The sequence below is a fragment of the Mustela erminea genome, chromosome 7, assembly GCF_009829155.1.
Source record: "Mustela erminea isolate mMusErm1 chromosome 7, mMusErm1.Pri, whole genome shotgun sequence".
Taxonomy (NCBI): Eukaryota; Metazoa; Chordata; class Mammalia; order Carnivora; family Mustelidae; genus Mustela; species Mustela erminea.
The window spans coordinates 25,753,414-25,768,769 of NC_045620.1; the positions used below are offsets into that span (position 1 = coordinate 25,753,414).

The window sequence follows — 15,356 nt, forward strand, 5'->3', positions numbered from 1 at the left end:
ACAATTCAGCAGTGTTCTATTTCTAGTCCTTGTCTTTCTAGCACACTTTAAAAAAAAAAAAAAAAGTATCTCTTCTCCTACTTCAAAGAGAAAAAAAAATGTTTGATGTAAGAATGGTCAGTCCTCAATCAAAGTGAAAGATAAAAAGGACAATGAAGAATTTCTCAAAGCCAGGGAGAATCCATTTAAGGACATTCAATTTAAAGGGAAATCCCCTTGGCTATTTCTCCCAAACAAATCGTTCCTAACAAGGAGTAGGATTTATACCATCCAACCCTCTAAAGTCTACCTCTTATATCTAGGAAAGACAATACTACAAAATGTTTGAAAGAAGAGTATCTATTCCTCAACAACATAATTAACATCTGCAAAAGCCAACCTCCTGGGATATACTACATGACTAAAATTCTCCAGAAGTCTCTTCTTTCCTACCAAAATAGTTTTTTAGAATTCCCAGTATCACTCTAGCCACCAATCTAAGCAAGGTCAGGGGCAATATGAAACCACCCCAAAACAAGTGCATCTAATTGCCAGGGCAAGCACTCCAAATTCACCTGTCTGAAGAGTAGATTTAATCGCCTGCCCTCCCCTTAAGGCTTTCTTTAGTCAAGCTGCTCTGTCCAGCATAAGCTCTCTCAAACTCCCCAGCACCTTGGGTGTTGCAGAAGTTTTCTTTAAACGGGGAGATGACTCTAAAAAGTTGCCTCTCACCCACCAAATGGTCTTGTCCAAAGGGACAGAAAATTCTTATAAAAAACAATAAAAGATATGCACAATTACATGCCACATTTCCACAAGTTGTCTTTCACATGTTTAAGGGGACTACAAAGTCATTCCTGTTCCTATTATTTTTTAAAGAAGAGCCATAAAACAAAGAGAGAAATAACTTACTCAGATAAACTGACATGAAGTTCACCCAGTGACAAAACAAAACTAACAACCTGGATACTGGAGTTCAGATCACAGTAAGTTCAAGAACCTAAAGCGGCTGAACAGAACAGTGGACACTGAATTCCTAAAGTCTTTCAACTTGTAAGAGCCAACAGAGCTTTGAGACAAATAAACTTTAGAATTCTGTTAGAACATAACACGGGATTTAAAGGCACTTTCACCTACCTCTAACAAGTAAAACTCTAGCAGGCAAATTTCCTTTTGGTGTCCAGAGTCATAAACACCTGCATACCAGGAGTTTAGAGAATTTCAATGAACACCCAAGACTCAGCTTGAGGAAAAGGAAAGCAAGCACATTCTTTGGCTCTCCCCTCCTCTCCTTCAGGCCTAAATTTGTTTCCAGGTGTGGCAACACTGGAGAAATCCTAAAATTTCCAAGAGATCTCAAAGTTAGCCAAAGCTTCCAATTTTGACTAAGTCAAAAAATATTTGGAATTTCAAAATCTTCAAATTTCATATGCCGAACTAAAACAAGTGAACTGAAGCATGAAACTTGAGCAAACACTTGCTATTTCTGTTCATTGGGCAACAAGTGCCTGGGGAAGACAATCAGGAATACCAGTGAACACTCTCTTGTAAACCAAACAGTTCTTTTAAGTGAATAACTGAATCCTACATGCTCCAAGAAAGAAAAGGTGTACCATGGAGCTATAACGACCCCCAACACAACAGTCATCTCTTTGCGCAACATTTGTGAGGAAGGAACCTCACTTCCCAATAAAGTAAAAGATCAGAAAGTAAAGCAAAGCTTCATTCATCATTAAAAGTGAATTATAGCAATTACATATAAACTACAAGGTGTGAAGAGACAAGTACGCTATCCGCACTATAACCCTACTCTGTACATAGCTCTTGAGGAAGTGACATCTTTGGGAGAAGTTACTATTGTCACCTGCCAATATTTTATAAGAACATGTCTCCCAGTGTCTTAGCTTTGTGGGTGCAAATCCAAAAGAAAGGTATTTCGCTTACAAGTCCTCTGACACTATGAAAGCAAGACACACAACCCTCCTCATACCGCAGCTTCAACACTCAAATTACTCCCTCCTTTGCTAAGTCCTCAGCAGAATCTTCACAGACACTTGGTCTTTGTCCAACACTTCATGTAAAACACGCACCAGGACACTAAGGAGAGGAGGACACACACATACATCCTTTGCAAAGTAGAGTCAGTTCTCTGCAGAGTGCCTATCTCCAGTATAGCTTATGAAGTAAAACGCTCTAGTCAGCGTTTCTCAAAGTGTGGTCCCGGGCCACCTGCATTACACTCAACATGGCAAGCTGGTTAAAATGAAGACACTGAGGCTCCCTACTCAAGTCTGAATTTCAGACTCAGATCTTAACTAGGACTTCAGAACTAACATTCTTAAAAACCTCCCAGGTGTCCCCAACAATACACTAAAGTTTGAGAACCACTGCTCAGGGTTCCACCTGGGAGTAAGCACTTGCTTCCCTCCACACACCTGGTTTAGATTGGCAAAGCTCAAAATGTCATTCGCGTCCTTAAAATCGGGGGTGTTTTCCGACCCCTGGAGTCAAACACACACCCCATGGCCCACCAGGAAGCGAGGGAGGAGCTTCCGACCCTTCCCGGAAACCTAACTCCCCCGAGTGCATAAACGAAGCTTCCCCAGACCCCCAGACGCTGCCAAATAGTGGGGGAGGGGAGGCTGGGGCCCCGCCGCCCAGAGGGGGAGGAGCCGGCCTGCCAGCTCGCCCCTCCGCAGGAATTTAGGGGGTGGGGGAGCTGCAGAAAAAGGCGCCACATCCGACCGGCGGGGGACCTCTCCCCCACCCAACGCCTGGGGGGTGGGGGAAGCTGCCCCGTTCCTAGAGAAATGGTGGCCCCGCCCCCTCCTGCAGTGGGCAGGGCCTCGCCCCTCCCCCTACCCGCGGAGGGGGCTCTGCTAGCCCACCCCCCCCCGCGTCCCCCAGTGAGCCCCCTCGGCGGCCCGCCTCACCAAGCGCGCGGCCTCGGCCCACGTGCGCTCCTTCTTCCTCTTCTGTTTGTCCTTCATCCTCCTCCTCCCCGGCGGCGGCGGCGGCTCCACGCGGGACCTCCGGGCGGGGCGGGTGGCGGCGGCGCGGGGCTGGGGCTGGGGCAGCGGTGGCGGCGGCGGCGGCGGGGGGCGCGTGGCGGCGGCAGCGGCGACGCGCGAGGACTCGGGTGCGGCCGGGGAGAGGGGGCGGGCGCCCGGGGACCGGCTGGCGCGAGACCCGGCGCGAGGGCGGCGGTGGGGGAGGGGTGGCGGCGGCTCCACGCGCCCGCGCTGCGTCAGTCGCCCACGGCGGCGGCGGCGGCGGCGGCGGCGGCAGCGGCGGCAGCCCCGCGATCGCTAAGGAATGCGGCGGCTCCGCATAACCACGGGGTCAGAGGTCACGGCTCCAGCCTCCGCTTTCCCGCTTTGCTGAGGGGCCAAGACAGGACTGGCGGTGGAGCAGGAAGGCGAGACGCGGCTTTCCCTTCGGCGCCCGGGTGTGTGCGTGTCCGCCGTGGGTGTGTGTGTGTGTGAGTGTGTGTGAAGAGTGAGGAGGGGGAGTGTGGGGTTTTTTTTTTTTTTTTTTGAACAAAAACAAACCGAAAGGGCGGCTGGGAATCGTAGTCCCGGCTGCTTCTCTGGCCTCCCCCGCTCCGGAAGAATATGGCTGCATGAAACGCTTGGACCACACTTCCCGGCGTGCCTCGCGGCTCTTTTCCGCCCTCCCCTAATTTCCTCCCCCTCACACACAGCTCGGTAAAGAAGACCGACGGGCAGTAGTTCGGGGAAGAGACTGGGCGGAGTCTCGCGATGTGCGGGAACTGGCTGGGAGCCTGAGGCATTCTGGGAGGCGATGCTGGGAAGGGGCGGTGGCTGGACTCCCCAGCCATGCTTAACCCTTTCGGAGCTTCCCGCATCCCGGCAGCTGGGCGGTTAAGGGTGGAGATAGAGAACTGGTGGTAGTTCGACTCCCAGTGCGCTCTTTGTGCCTTTCCCCGCCTAAACGGTTTTCACCGACACTTCGTAGAGATGACAAGGGACAGGACTTTCCCTTTTGGTCCTGCCCTAAATGACTCACCGCTGAATAATAATGAGACAATGAGACACTCATACCAGTAAAACGGTTATTCCACGTTTGATGGACCTAAACAGTTCCCCATTTCCTCCTGTGCTTTCATGCTGCTAATACCACTATATGTTTGCAGAAGTTGCTTCCGCAGCCTAGAGCATTCTTAACCATTTGGCAAACTTCGTGATAATGAGGCGTAAAGAACTTGGACTTTCGGACCATACTGACCAGAATGCAATTGAGGCCTTTTTAGAGGTGGTACCCTGAAGAAAACACAGGCCTTGGAGTCAAGTAGACCTATGCTGGAATCCTGGCTAAGTCACCCCCTGGGTACCTAAAACTAAGGGTTCAACTACTCTGAGCCTCAATTTTTTTTTTAATATTTTATTTATTTATTTGACAGAGATCACAAGTAGGCAGAGAGAGAGGAAGGATCCCTGCCAATCAGAGATTCCCCATGTGGGGCTCAATCCCAGGACCCTGGGATCATGACCTGAGCAGAAGGCAGGGGCCTTAACTCACTGAGCCACCCAGGTGCCCTGAGCCTCAATTTTTTAAATCTACATTAGTCTAATACTTCACAGCACTATTAGGATTAAAATTAACATAAAACACTTGGTAGACTGGAAGAGGGTGTGAAGCGGGACCTTGACATTAGGTCCATATAATGTGGCTCCTGGTATAGAACAAGTGTTTAATAATTAGTATAAGCTGAGAGCCAATGGTTGCAGAGTATGAAACCTTGAGCCCCTCTGAGCCTTGGTTGCAGAGTATGAAATGAAATGAGGTTCAGAGTACTGAACACATAGGTTTTCTGTACTTATTTGTCCAGAAATTCTTTTTTTTTTTAAGATTTTATTTATTTATTTGCCAGACAGAGATCACAAGTAGGCAGAGAGGTAGACAGAAAGAGAGGAGGAAGCAGGCTCCCTGCTGAGCAGAGAGCCTGATTTGGGGGCTCAATCTCAGGACCCTGGGATCATGACCTGAGCCGAAGGCAGAGGCTTTAACCCACTGAGCCACCCAGGCGCCCAGTTTTAAGCTGGATTAATAAGCAGCTCTTCGAAATTAGAAAGACAGAATCAAAGGCCACTTTGAAAGGTTTCCCTGGGTGAGGAAAGAACCTTCTCCCTGATGTTAGCACATGGAAGAGCCAGAGTTAGAGAAGACCCCTACTGTGCTGTCTAGTCCTAACACCATGGAAGCTAGTGCTCCTGCTTTGATGCTCATCACACAGGTGTCCATGCCCAGTAAATAAAATATTGCAAAGTGAATAGACTGTAGAAAGTTAAAAAAATAAAATCTTTCTCCCTTTCTTCACCCCAAGAAGGAGGAAAGGAATAATAACCCCCTACCATCACCACTACAAAATTGTTTCACCTGATTCTTTTTGTTTTGCAAAAGTTGTTTTTTTAATCTGCAGCTGACACAGTTACCTTTGACAAGTCATTTGACTTGTTTCAACTGTTTTCTTCTTGAGTAGTTTCACCCTTCTCGGACCTCCAAGGAGTAACTAGAAAAGATTCACTCTTTATATGTTTAGGGGTGCCTGGGTGGCTCAGTGGATTGAGCCTCTGCTTTTGGCTCAGGTCATGATCTCAGGGTCCTGGGATCGAGTCCCGCATCGGGCTCTCTGCTTGGTGGGGAACCTGCTTCCCCCCTCTCTTCCTGCCTCTCTCTACTTGTGATCTCTGTCAAATAAATAAAATATATATTTTTTTAATTACATGTTTAGTACAGGCCCTGAGGGCAGAATAATGTCCTCTCCAACACACACCACCCAAACCATCTATGCCCTGGTCCCTGAAACCTGTCACTATGTTACATTCCATTGGGAAATTTACTTTGAAGCTAGAATCAAAGGCTATAAAACAGCATGATTATCCAGTATGATGTAGGTGAGCCCTGTATAATCACGTGGGCCCTTAAAAGCAGGAGAAGAACACAAGACAAGATGCTTTGGACAGAGCAGAAGAATTAGATTTGAAGCTTGAGAGGACCTCAACCCAGTGTTGCTGGCTTTGCAGGGGGCCAGTAGCCAGGCAATGTAGGCAGCCTCTGGAAGCCAGTAACTCAAAGCCCTGCCAGCCAGTAACATGATCTCAGTTCTAGAACTTCATGAAACAGGACTCTCTCAACCTGAATGAGCTTGCAAGCAGGGTAGTCACCAGCCCACTCCTGCCAAGTCTGCAGAAGAATGCAATCCTGCCAACACCTTGATTTTAGTCTTATCAGAAAACCAACTGAACCATACTATATATGGACTTCTGGCCCACAGAAAGTGTAAGATATAAATGGATTTTGTTTTAAGCCACTAAATCTGTGGTAACTTCTTACAGTGGCAAAAAAGATAAAATAAAATTTTAAAAAGCTAATACACTGGAAATGTCTTTAATTCTTTCAGACAATAGGACTGGCTTTCTCACAGTTGAGTCAAACCATGGGGGAATCCAGATGTGAGTATTTCAAGGTCCCTGCCCTTACACAATCAAACAGAAACTACTGACATCATAGGTAAAGTGTGAAAAGAGTATGTTCGGAGGACTGTACAAAATACGTTGAAAAATTGATTTTAGTCATTAAACCTTAAAGAGCTGTGATTTTATTTTTTTATACAAAATAACATTTTATTACATCGGAATGTTCCTGAGAGAACAAAGATCACGGGAAGCCCCAAAATGAACTATTTTTATTATGTGATTTTTTTTTTAAGTGAATGAGACTCAAATTTATTCTGTTGTCAGAAGCACCAAAACATAAACCTATACTTTTTTTTTTTTTTTTTGGTGTGTGTTGTTTTTAATCACAGTGCTTTGATTACAAATTATCTTTGAAATCAACACAGGTGCCGCAGGACCACCTAAGATAAACAGGTCTGTATTCAACCCTGCTCTGTTTGGGGATGAGTCACTGTTTTCAAACTGAACAGTTATGAGCAGCGCACACATTCAGGAATTTGAATAACACACCGCTAGCAGACCCAGGAATTCCCAAAAGGGCAAAAACACCTCTTGAACCTCACTGTGAGCTAATGGATTGCCAGGGGCTTTTGACCTCAGCAGTCCTGAGTCTGAATCTTCTTGCTGTTCATTCTCCAGCTAACTGGCCTTGGTCAAGTTCTGAAACCTCTCTGACTCAATGCCATCATTTGAACAACATGACACATAAACTCAAAGTATAGAACTGGGATTAAGTAGGATCTTTGTAAAGTGCCTAGCACACAGTAGACTCACTAAATGCCAGCTCTTTTTGCCTCCGAGAAGGTTCAGTCTGAAGCAGAAAAAATGCCTCATTTTTATACTTCAGCGAACTAAACTCCGGAATAGAGTTTGCCACTCTAATGAAGGTTCTCTTCCAATAATTCTGTCTCCATTTTCAAGTGAAGTTGAGGTTCAGAGGCAAATTCCCTCCTCCGGGTCCCAGATGATTACATGAGATCACATTTACTAAACTTCCAGAACAGCAGATGATCGAAAGATGTGTATCTTTCCTGTCCCTCCCACATTTCATTTCCTTGTATGATTTTTGGTGTAATGTCTGTGCTCATGTTAGCATCTGGGGTTCATCATCACACACACTCCCAACATCTGGCACAGTCTTGGCACACGGCAGGCACTCACTCTGTTGAATGAATGAACTTACTCAATAATTACTTTATTGGACAAAATCCCTGAGGATTTATTTCCCACTGAAGAGCCTGAAATAGTTATTTGGAACATGCCCAAGCAGAACTGGGAAAGACTGAGGCAAGTTTTCACCCAAACATATCTATGCAAATTGTAAAGATGCTCAGGAATAAAGACTTCCTGACCTCCCTGTTGTCTTTGGACACAGAATTGGCCCCCATGATGGGGAGCCCTAACTCAGCTTACCTGCCATTCTCCATCATTTAAGTCCACTCCTTTTTTTCAATCTCCCATGAGACTAAAAAAGGTCTTTAAATTTCATTTAACCCACCAAAATGTTAATAAGGATTACGTCTGGGTTGTAAGACTGAGGTCAGTTTTTGTTTTTTCTTTTTTTCCTACAAAGTATTACATATTTTTTAATTGAAAAAATATATTTTTTTTGAAAAAAAATTTTTTTATTTAACCACAAAACAGAGCATTTAGGTTATGGTGGCAGATGTAATGTTTTTCACTTCTTTATGCCTGTCTGTATTTTCCAGATCTTCTAGAATGAGTATGTGCCACTCATATGAGTACGTTGAAAAATTAAAATTTTAATGCTCAACAGTGTGAGACCATCTTTAATAATTCTTCCTTTCATTTTACTTAAGAAGATTTGTGGGACCCCCTAAAAATGGCCTCAAAGGATGACCTGACCTAGTTTTTACCAAAACTGTGGAAAATATCATCCCCCTGCAGATGGAGATTTCAAGACCTCACTGAGGAGCCCATCCCCATTTTTAATCTCTCTTAATGCCAGAGAGATGTACTCCTTCCTACCATAAATCTTTCTGGTCTCAATTTAAGCCATTTCACCTTGCTCTGCAAAGAAGGAAAAGAAACCTTAAAGGGCATTTTAACATCAAAATTCTAAAAGTGGTAGTGCTAACGTGATGACTGATAGATTGATATTATTTCTTCCTTTTCAGTGTTTTATAATGAAAACAGCTTATACCCTGCTACCAATTGGCTTTTCTTTCTCCCCTTCTTTAAGGATCACCAGTGTCTGTGTGTGAAGTTAAAGGCTCAGATAAATGGCTTTCACAGACTTAGCTGTATCACAACTGCCATGTGAGGAAGAATAAGTAAAATGGCAGGGCCAGTAGAACAAAGGAGCTTTCCCAAGATCCCACAGTTAGTTGTGCTGCCGTCAAGACTTAGACTCAAATTCCTCATTCCAACCTCCTAAGGCACTGGTAGCCAGTCTCCAAAATGGCCCCCGGTGATTCCCAATCCTGATTATTCACATTCTTTTTAGTTCCCCTTGGAAGAGGGCTGAACTGTGGACCCAATAGAATATTTTGGAAATAACTGTGGGGGGCTTCTGGTGCTAGGTCATGAAAGACATGACTTTGTTCTCTGGAGGAAGCCAGCCACCGTGTCATGAGGACACATAAGCAGTCCCAGACACAAGGCAGTAACCCCAGACAAGCTTTCAAATGACTTCAGCCCTAGCCAACATCCTTACAGCAACCTCATGAGAGATCCAGAGCCCAAATCACCCAAATACAGTACTTCTGGATTCCTGACCCACAGAAACTATATGAAGTAATAAATATTTACTATCTTAAGGCATGACATTTTGAGGTAATCTGTTACACAACAGTAGGTAACTACCATAGACATAGTACCTTCCTTCTGAGTGGCTCTTACATTTTGTGAAGTCTACTAAAAAGCATAGGACCCCCTTTCCAGATAAATTTTTCCCAGACCCAACAACACAGGGCCTGATACCGAGTAGGGGGCTCTTAGATTGCCAAATGGATGTAGTCAAGTGGGACTGGGTGCTAAGGCCGGTCCACAGTGGAAGAGGAGCAAGAGAGCGGTGCAGAATCATCCTGGATGCCTCCCTGACTATTTCTTCAGCAAGGCTTTCCATGCTCCTTGAGTCTTTCATGGTCCCACAGTACCTAATGCTGCCTTCAAACTATCATGAGGGAAAATAGAATTCACTCTTGACGTTGATGATAAAGTCTTCATTGTCTGCTTCTGAATTAGACTGCCAGCCAGACGAGGTCAGGTACCGTAGGCCTGTTTATTGCCCTGTGCTGTGCCCCAGAAGAGAGGCTCCTCTAACCCAGAAAACAGTAAATATGTTATGGAGCACCTTCTTTCATTGCCGCCATAAGCTTCTACAGGGATATAAACTCTGTGCTGAACCCTGGGGACTAACAGCTCAGTGGGGCACCGTTCTGCATTACATAGCTTGGATTACAAGCGATGGCAAAACAATGCGGTAGGAACCCAGGCGATAGGAGCCGGGGGTGGGGCAGAAGAAGGAGGCTTCTTGGAGCTGAAGGAAGAGGATGCCCCCAAAGCCGACACTGTGTAGGGGAGAAATTGTTTCCTAACTCAACATTTACAGTTACTTAGGGTGCAAAATAAACATTGAGAAATGAATAACTAAATACAGAGAACAATTAGTGGCTGCCAGAGGCGGGGGTTGAGAGGTAGGCATAATGGGTAAAGGTGACAAACTTCCAGTTACAGAGACATGGGGACGCAGTGTATAGCATGGTGACTACAGTTAACAATACTCTGCTGTATATTTGAAAGTTGCTAAGTTAAAAAGTTTAAAAATTCTCATCCTAAGAACAAAACAGATCTGTACCTGTGTGGTAATGGAGGCCGACTAGACTCATTGTCATTGTCTCTCAATGTGTACAAATACCAAGTCCTTGTGTTGCATTCCTGAAATGAATACAATGTTATGTGTCAGTTGTATCTCAATTTTGAAAAATGAATAACTTCCTTATGGACCAGCAATAATTCCATTTGAACAGAACGGTGGATAAAAGATCCCATTCACAAGAACAGTAACAATAACAAAAAAACTTCAACCATTTGGAAATAAAGTTAACAGAAATTGTGCACATCTCATATGGAGAAAGCTACAAACCTGAAGTCTGAACTGGGAAAGATCACAGCTGGCCTTAGACTGGAAGACCCTGTAACATGTGGATATCAATTATCCCCAAATTAGCCTAATCAAGTAAATGTCACTCCAGTCAAGATCCTAGTGGTCCTAAAATTCAATGGGAAAGACCGATGCATTATTTTCATAACAAAAGGAACTAACATTTACTGACCATTTATCACGTCCCAGATCCTATCCCATGAACTTGCTATGCCTCATTTCAGCTCATCTTCACAAAAATACCATAAGGTAGGTACCATTACTATCAACATTATACAGATGAGGAAGGAGAGGTTCAAAGGGAAGGAAATAACTTGCCCAAGATCACACAGCTAGTGAGCAGCTGACCTGGAATTAAAGCTCAGGGCTGGCTGAATGTACCCAAGCTCCATGAATTGAACCACTCTGCCCTACTGACCCCAAAAAGTTTGAAGATTAGTGAGTTGGCACTTGTTCTACCAGATATTAAAATGTGTTGGGTAGCTATGCCAACTGAACAGTGCAATTTTGACAAATGAAAAAAAGCAGACCAATTAAACGGAACAGGGTATGGAAATAGAACCAAGTGTATAAGGAACTGTAGCGTATGATAAAAGTAACATTTCAAATTGATGGAGAGAAGCTGGATGGCAATAAGCAGCATAGGACCACTGGGTAGCCATTTGGAGAAAAAAAATCCACCTCGATCAAAGATTTATATGTCGTGAAAGAAACGAAGCATTGGAAGGGGAAAAAAAGTGAATATTTTTATAATCCTGGAACTGGAGTTATTTCTAAACATGCTATACAAATTAAAAGAAGATCCATCAAGTGAAATCGATAGATTTGACTACATACAATTAAAAGTGCATCTGTAACAAGGATAAAGGCAAACACACAAGGTTAAAGGTTAAAGGGAAACAAAGAAGAAGGAGAAATATTTTTCACATATACAGCAAAGAGTTAAGATTCCTAATAAGCAGAGTTCTTAAAAGTCAATAGAAGCACCTCAATAGGAAAATAGTCAAATAACAATGGCCTAAGTAGGCAATTAACAAAAGAAGAAAGACGAATGAAGTAAACACTTGAAAAGATTGTCAATCTCATTCGTAATCTTGGAACTACAGGACTGTGAAACCATTTTTTTTTTAAGATATATTTATTTACCTTAGAGAAAGAAAGAGAGTGGGGGAGGGGCAGAGGGCAAGGGAGAGAGAGAATCTCAAGCAGACACCCCCGCTGAGCGTGGATCCTGCCTCGGGGCTCAATCCCATGACCCCAAGGTCATGACTGGAGCGGAAACCAAGAGTCAGACGCTCAATGGACTGAGCCACCCAGGGGCCCCTGGATACCATTTTCCAACAGACCAGAATGACAAAGTTAAAAAGCCTGGCAGAATCTAGTGTTAGCAAGGAAGGGTATGGGAAAACAAAGAACGATTTCTGCACTGTTGGTGGGAGTGCAAATTCACACATTTTACAAGGCAGTTTAGCAGTGTGTGAACAGATTATAATGGGAAAAGCCTTTGATCTAGTAATCTCACTTATGGAGCTTTATCCCAGAGAGGAAATTCAACAGATGAATCTATCCATAAGCACAATGATCTACGTACAAGTTTGCTTAATACAATATTGTATAAAATAGGAAAAATCTGGAAGTGCCTTCAGTGACTATCAATGATGTTAAGTAAATTCTGGTATTTCGTAAAATAGATTACCAGGCAGCCATTAAAAATGGTATGTCTATATTTATGAACTGGACATATGTCCAGAACATGTTACAGAGTAAAAACCAGACAGGTGTGAACTATAAACCTATGTATATTATGAAAATCAAACTAGAAGTTTGTATAAGGTGTTATCTAAAAGATTGGCCATCAGCTAGCTACGGTTAATGGAATTTCCAGTGATTTGTCATTACTCCTTTAAATGTTTCTGCATTATTTAAATTTGTTGTCATCAAAATATATGATTCTTGCAGTGCCTGGGTGGCTCAGTGGGTTAAGCCTCTGCCTTTGGCTCAGATCATGATCTCAGGGTCCTGGGATTGAGCCCTGCATCACACTCTCTGCTCGGTAGGGAGCCTGCTTCCCCACTAGCCTACACTCCCCGCTTTGACTCTCTGCCTACTTTTGATCTCTACCTGTCAAATAAATAAATAAAATCTTTAAAAAAAAAAAAAAAGAATATGTGATTCTTATCATCAGACTAGACTATTCAATAAAACTCACTGCATTTTGACTTAAAAATAGCACTTAAGTGAACAACGAGCATAGAGCCTAGAAACGTTTCATTGTCGCGTTCATTCCTTACCTCAACCCGACAAGGAAGGTATTCTTCAATAATTTTACAGGAAAGAAGAAAACTCAGGGCTCAGAAAGGTTAAGCAAACTGTGCCAGACATTATCAGGTTGTGAATTCAGTTCTGGTTGACAGACAGAGCTCTCTCAGGAATGCCTGCCTGGTTACTGACAACTAATATTGTTATTGAATAGTATGAGCCTCTTATTATATGCCTAGAGAGTGCCAGGCATTTGATGGATTCCCAAAGCAACAGGACTGGTAGTAACCCTCTCACCAAGGCGCAGTAGCTTGCCACGGGTAGTAAGCGCTAACCCAGGGTTATCCAGCTCCCAAACCTCCCTGCTCCGTTTTGCCACATTTCTCGCTGATGAAGTAGCGTGTGGTTTTCACCTTGAGACATTATTTGCACTAAGGTCTCTGCTCTTCCATATGTCTTTCCCTCTCCTCTTGTAGACCTTCGATTTGATTGTCCTTAAATACAGATTATTACCCCTTTGGCCATAACGCAAATGTTTACTTTTGTCGCGTAGTATTTAAGCAAGAATGCTGTGACGTTTCCACTGGCAGAGTAAAATCAAAGCTGCCTCGCTCCTCCCCAGTCTGGCTCTCTTCTGCTTGACCTCTGGGCTCCCTCTATCTGCCCTCCTGACCACTCCCCGACTACCTGACCGCCCAAAGTGGCAGTCTCTAAATGCTGGCTGAAAAGAAGAAAGGAGAAAGCTCCATACTGTAAGAGACAAGGATTTCAAGCAGGCAGTTGGAGGGGGGCCTTGGGGGCTGAATGAAATGTGACTGAGCAGAGAGGGGGTAAAGCTTCAATGAAGGCAACGTATTCACAGTCTGCCACCTGTACCTGTACCTCTGTGCTGCGCTGCCCGGCTTTACAAAGTGCTGTCACATCATGACTGTCATCACCACCATTTACGGAGTACTTGCTAGGGGCCGGGCACCAGGCGGTTTACGGAGACTCTCTAACTTTTCTGTGTAGATTTCATTTATTTTGTTGATTATTATCCTTATGATTATTCTTTGCCTCGGTCTCTTTCCAACTAGTTCCATAAAGCTCTAGGAGGGCAAGGTTTTCTCTCTGTTGTGTTCACAGCAGTGCCTGGCATACTGGTGGCTCAGGAGGTCATGGAGTCCTCCCCAGAGCCCTGTGAAGTAGGGAGCCCAGGCGGCTCGGTCGGCTGGGGGGCCCAACTCTTGGTTTCTTGGTGTTCAGCTCAGGTCACAATCTCAGAGTCCTGGGATTGAGCCCATGCGCAGCAGGAAGTCTGCTTCTCCTTCTCCCTCTGCCCCTCTCCCTGCTTGTGCGCATGTGTGCTCTCTCTCTCTTTCAAATAAGTCTTTTTAAAAAATGCCTTTTGCCTTCACTTTTCAGATGAGCAACATGAGGCTTAGATACAACAAGTGACTTTTGCAAAGGTACAGATCCAACTACAGGACTACACTAAAAATAGATTCACGGCCTCTCTCTCCATTTGGAAACTAGTTGCTATGACCCCTTTCTGACAGTGGAGGAATCTGAGGCCCTTAGGGAGGTTAAAAAAAATCGCCATAATCACAAAGCTTAGTTAATGGTGAGTTCTGGATTCACAGTTCAGCAGTGTGGGTCCAGTGCCTACGCTGTTCTCCACTGCCTGTGCTGCCTCAGTAAGGTGATGGACCAAGAGCCAGCAGCGGAGAGGGTCGGAATCCCCAAAGCACTCACCAAGGTCAAGGCTGGGCTGCTTGGCCCATCAGGCATGCCCTCGTGTATCTCTCTTCATCTTCTCTTTTATTTTTTTATTTTTTTTTTTTTTAAAGATTTTATTTATTAATTTGACAGAGAGAAATTACAAGTAGATGGAGAGGCAGGCAGAGAAAGAGAGATAGGGAAGCAGGCTCCCTGCTGAGCAGAGAGCCCGACGCGGGACTCGATCCCAGGACCCTGAGATCATGACCTGAGCCGAAGGCAGCGGCTTAACCCACTGAGCCACCCAGGCGCCCCTCATCTTCTCTTTTAAACCTCGCCATCGCCCTCTGAAACTGTAGATGAGCAAACCGGGGTTCTGAGACCCAACAAAAGCCAGACCTGGACAGAGAATCGATCAGTGGCAGCCTGACCCTCTGCAGTTGGGAGCGAAGGTGCCATGGCTGCATTTGGTGCACCAGGGGGACAGAGATGTTTTCAAAATTAATGGTGGTGATGGTTGTACAGCTCCCTGTGAATACACTCCAGACCTGTGACTGATATACTTTCAGTGGGTGAACAGTGTGGGAAGTGAGTTATATCTTAATCAAGCCTTTTATTTGGAAAGTGGGGAGGACATAGAGGAGGAAGTAGCAGTTGTGGAATTTCCACTGGCTTCAGATCAAACACCCGGGAACCACTGGTACCACCGCGGCCTTTTCTATGTCTCTCGCTTCGTGCATCCACTTACCAGAAATCAATACACACCCGGAGGCGCCTACTTCTCCTCTCCTCTCCCAGTGCCTGGGGCAGGTCAT

General features: G+C 44.7%; 1 protein-coding gene across 6 annotated transcripts in view; it reads right to left on the reverse strand.

Moving 5' to 3' along the window:
* ASXL1 (ASXL transcriptional regulator 1) overlaps positions 1-3,021 on the reverse strand; it is a 76,483-nt gene extending 73,462 nt beyond the window's left edge. For 5 of the 6 annotated variants that reach the window (XM_032350994.1, XM_032350996.1, XM_032350993.1 and 2 more), the window contains exon 1: positions 2,913-3,021. In XM_032350994.1, coding sequence (XP_032206885.1) covers positions 2,913-2,969 — 57 coding nt within the window. In that variant the 5' untranslated portion in view covers positions 2,970-3,021. Of the gene's footprint in view, positions 1-2,414; positions 2,772-2,912 lie in introns of those variants that run through there. The other variant, XM_032350995.1, reaches the window with a different exon arrangement.
* Between the last annotated feature and the right edge of the window lie 12,335 nt (positions 3,022-15,356).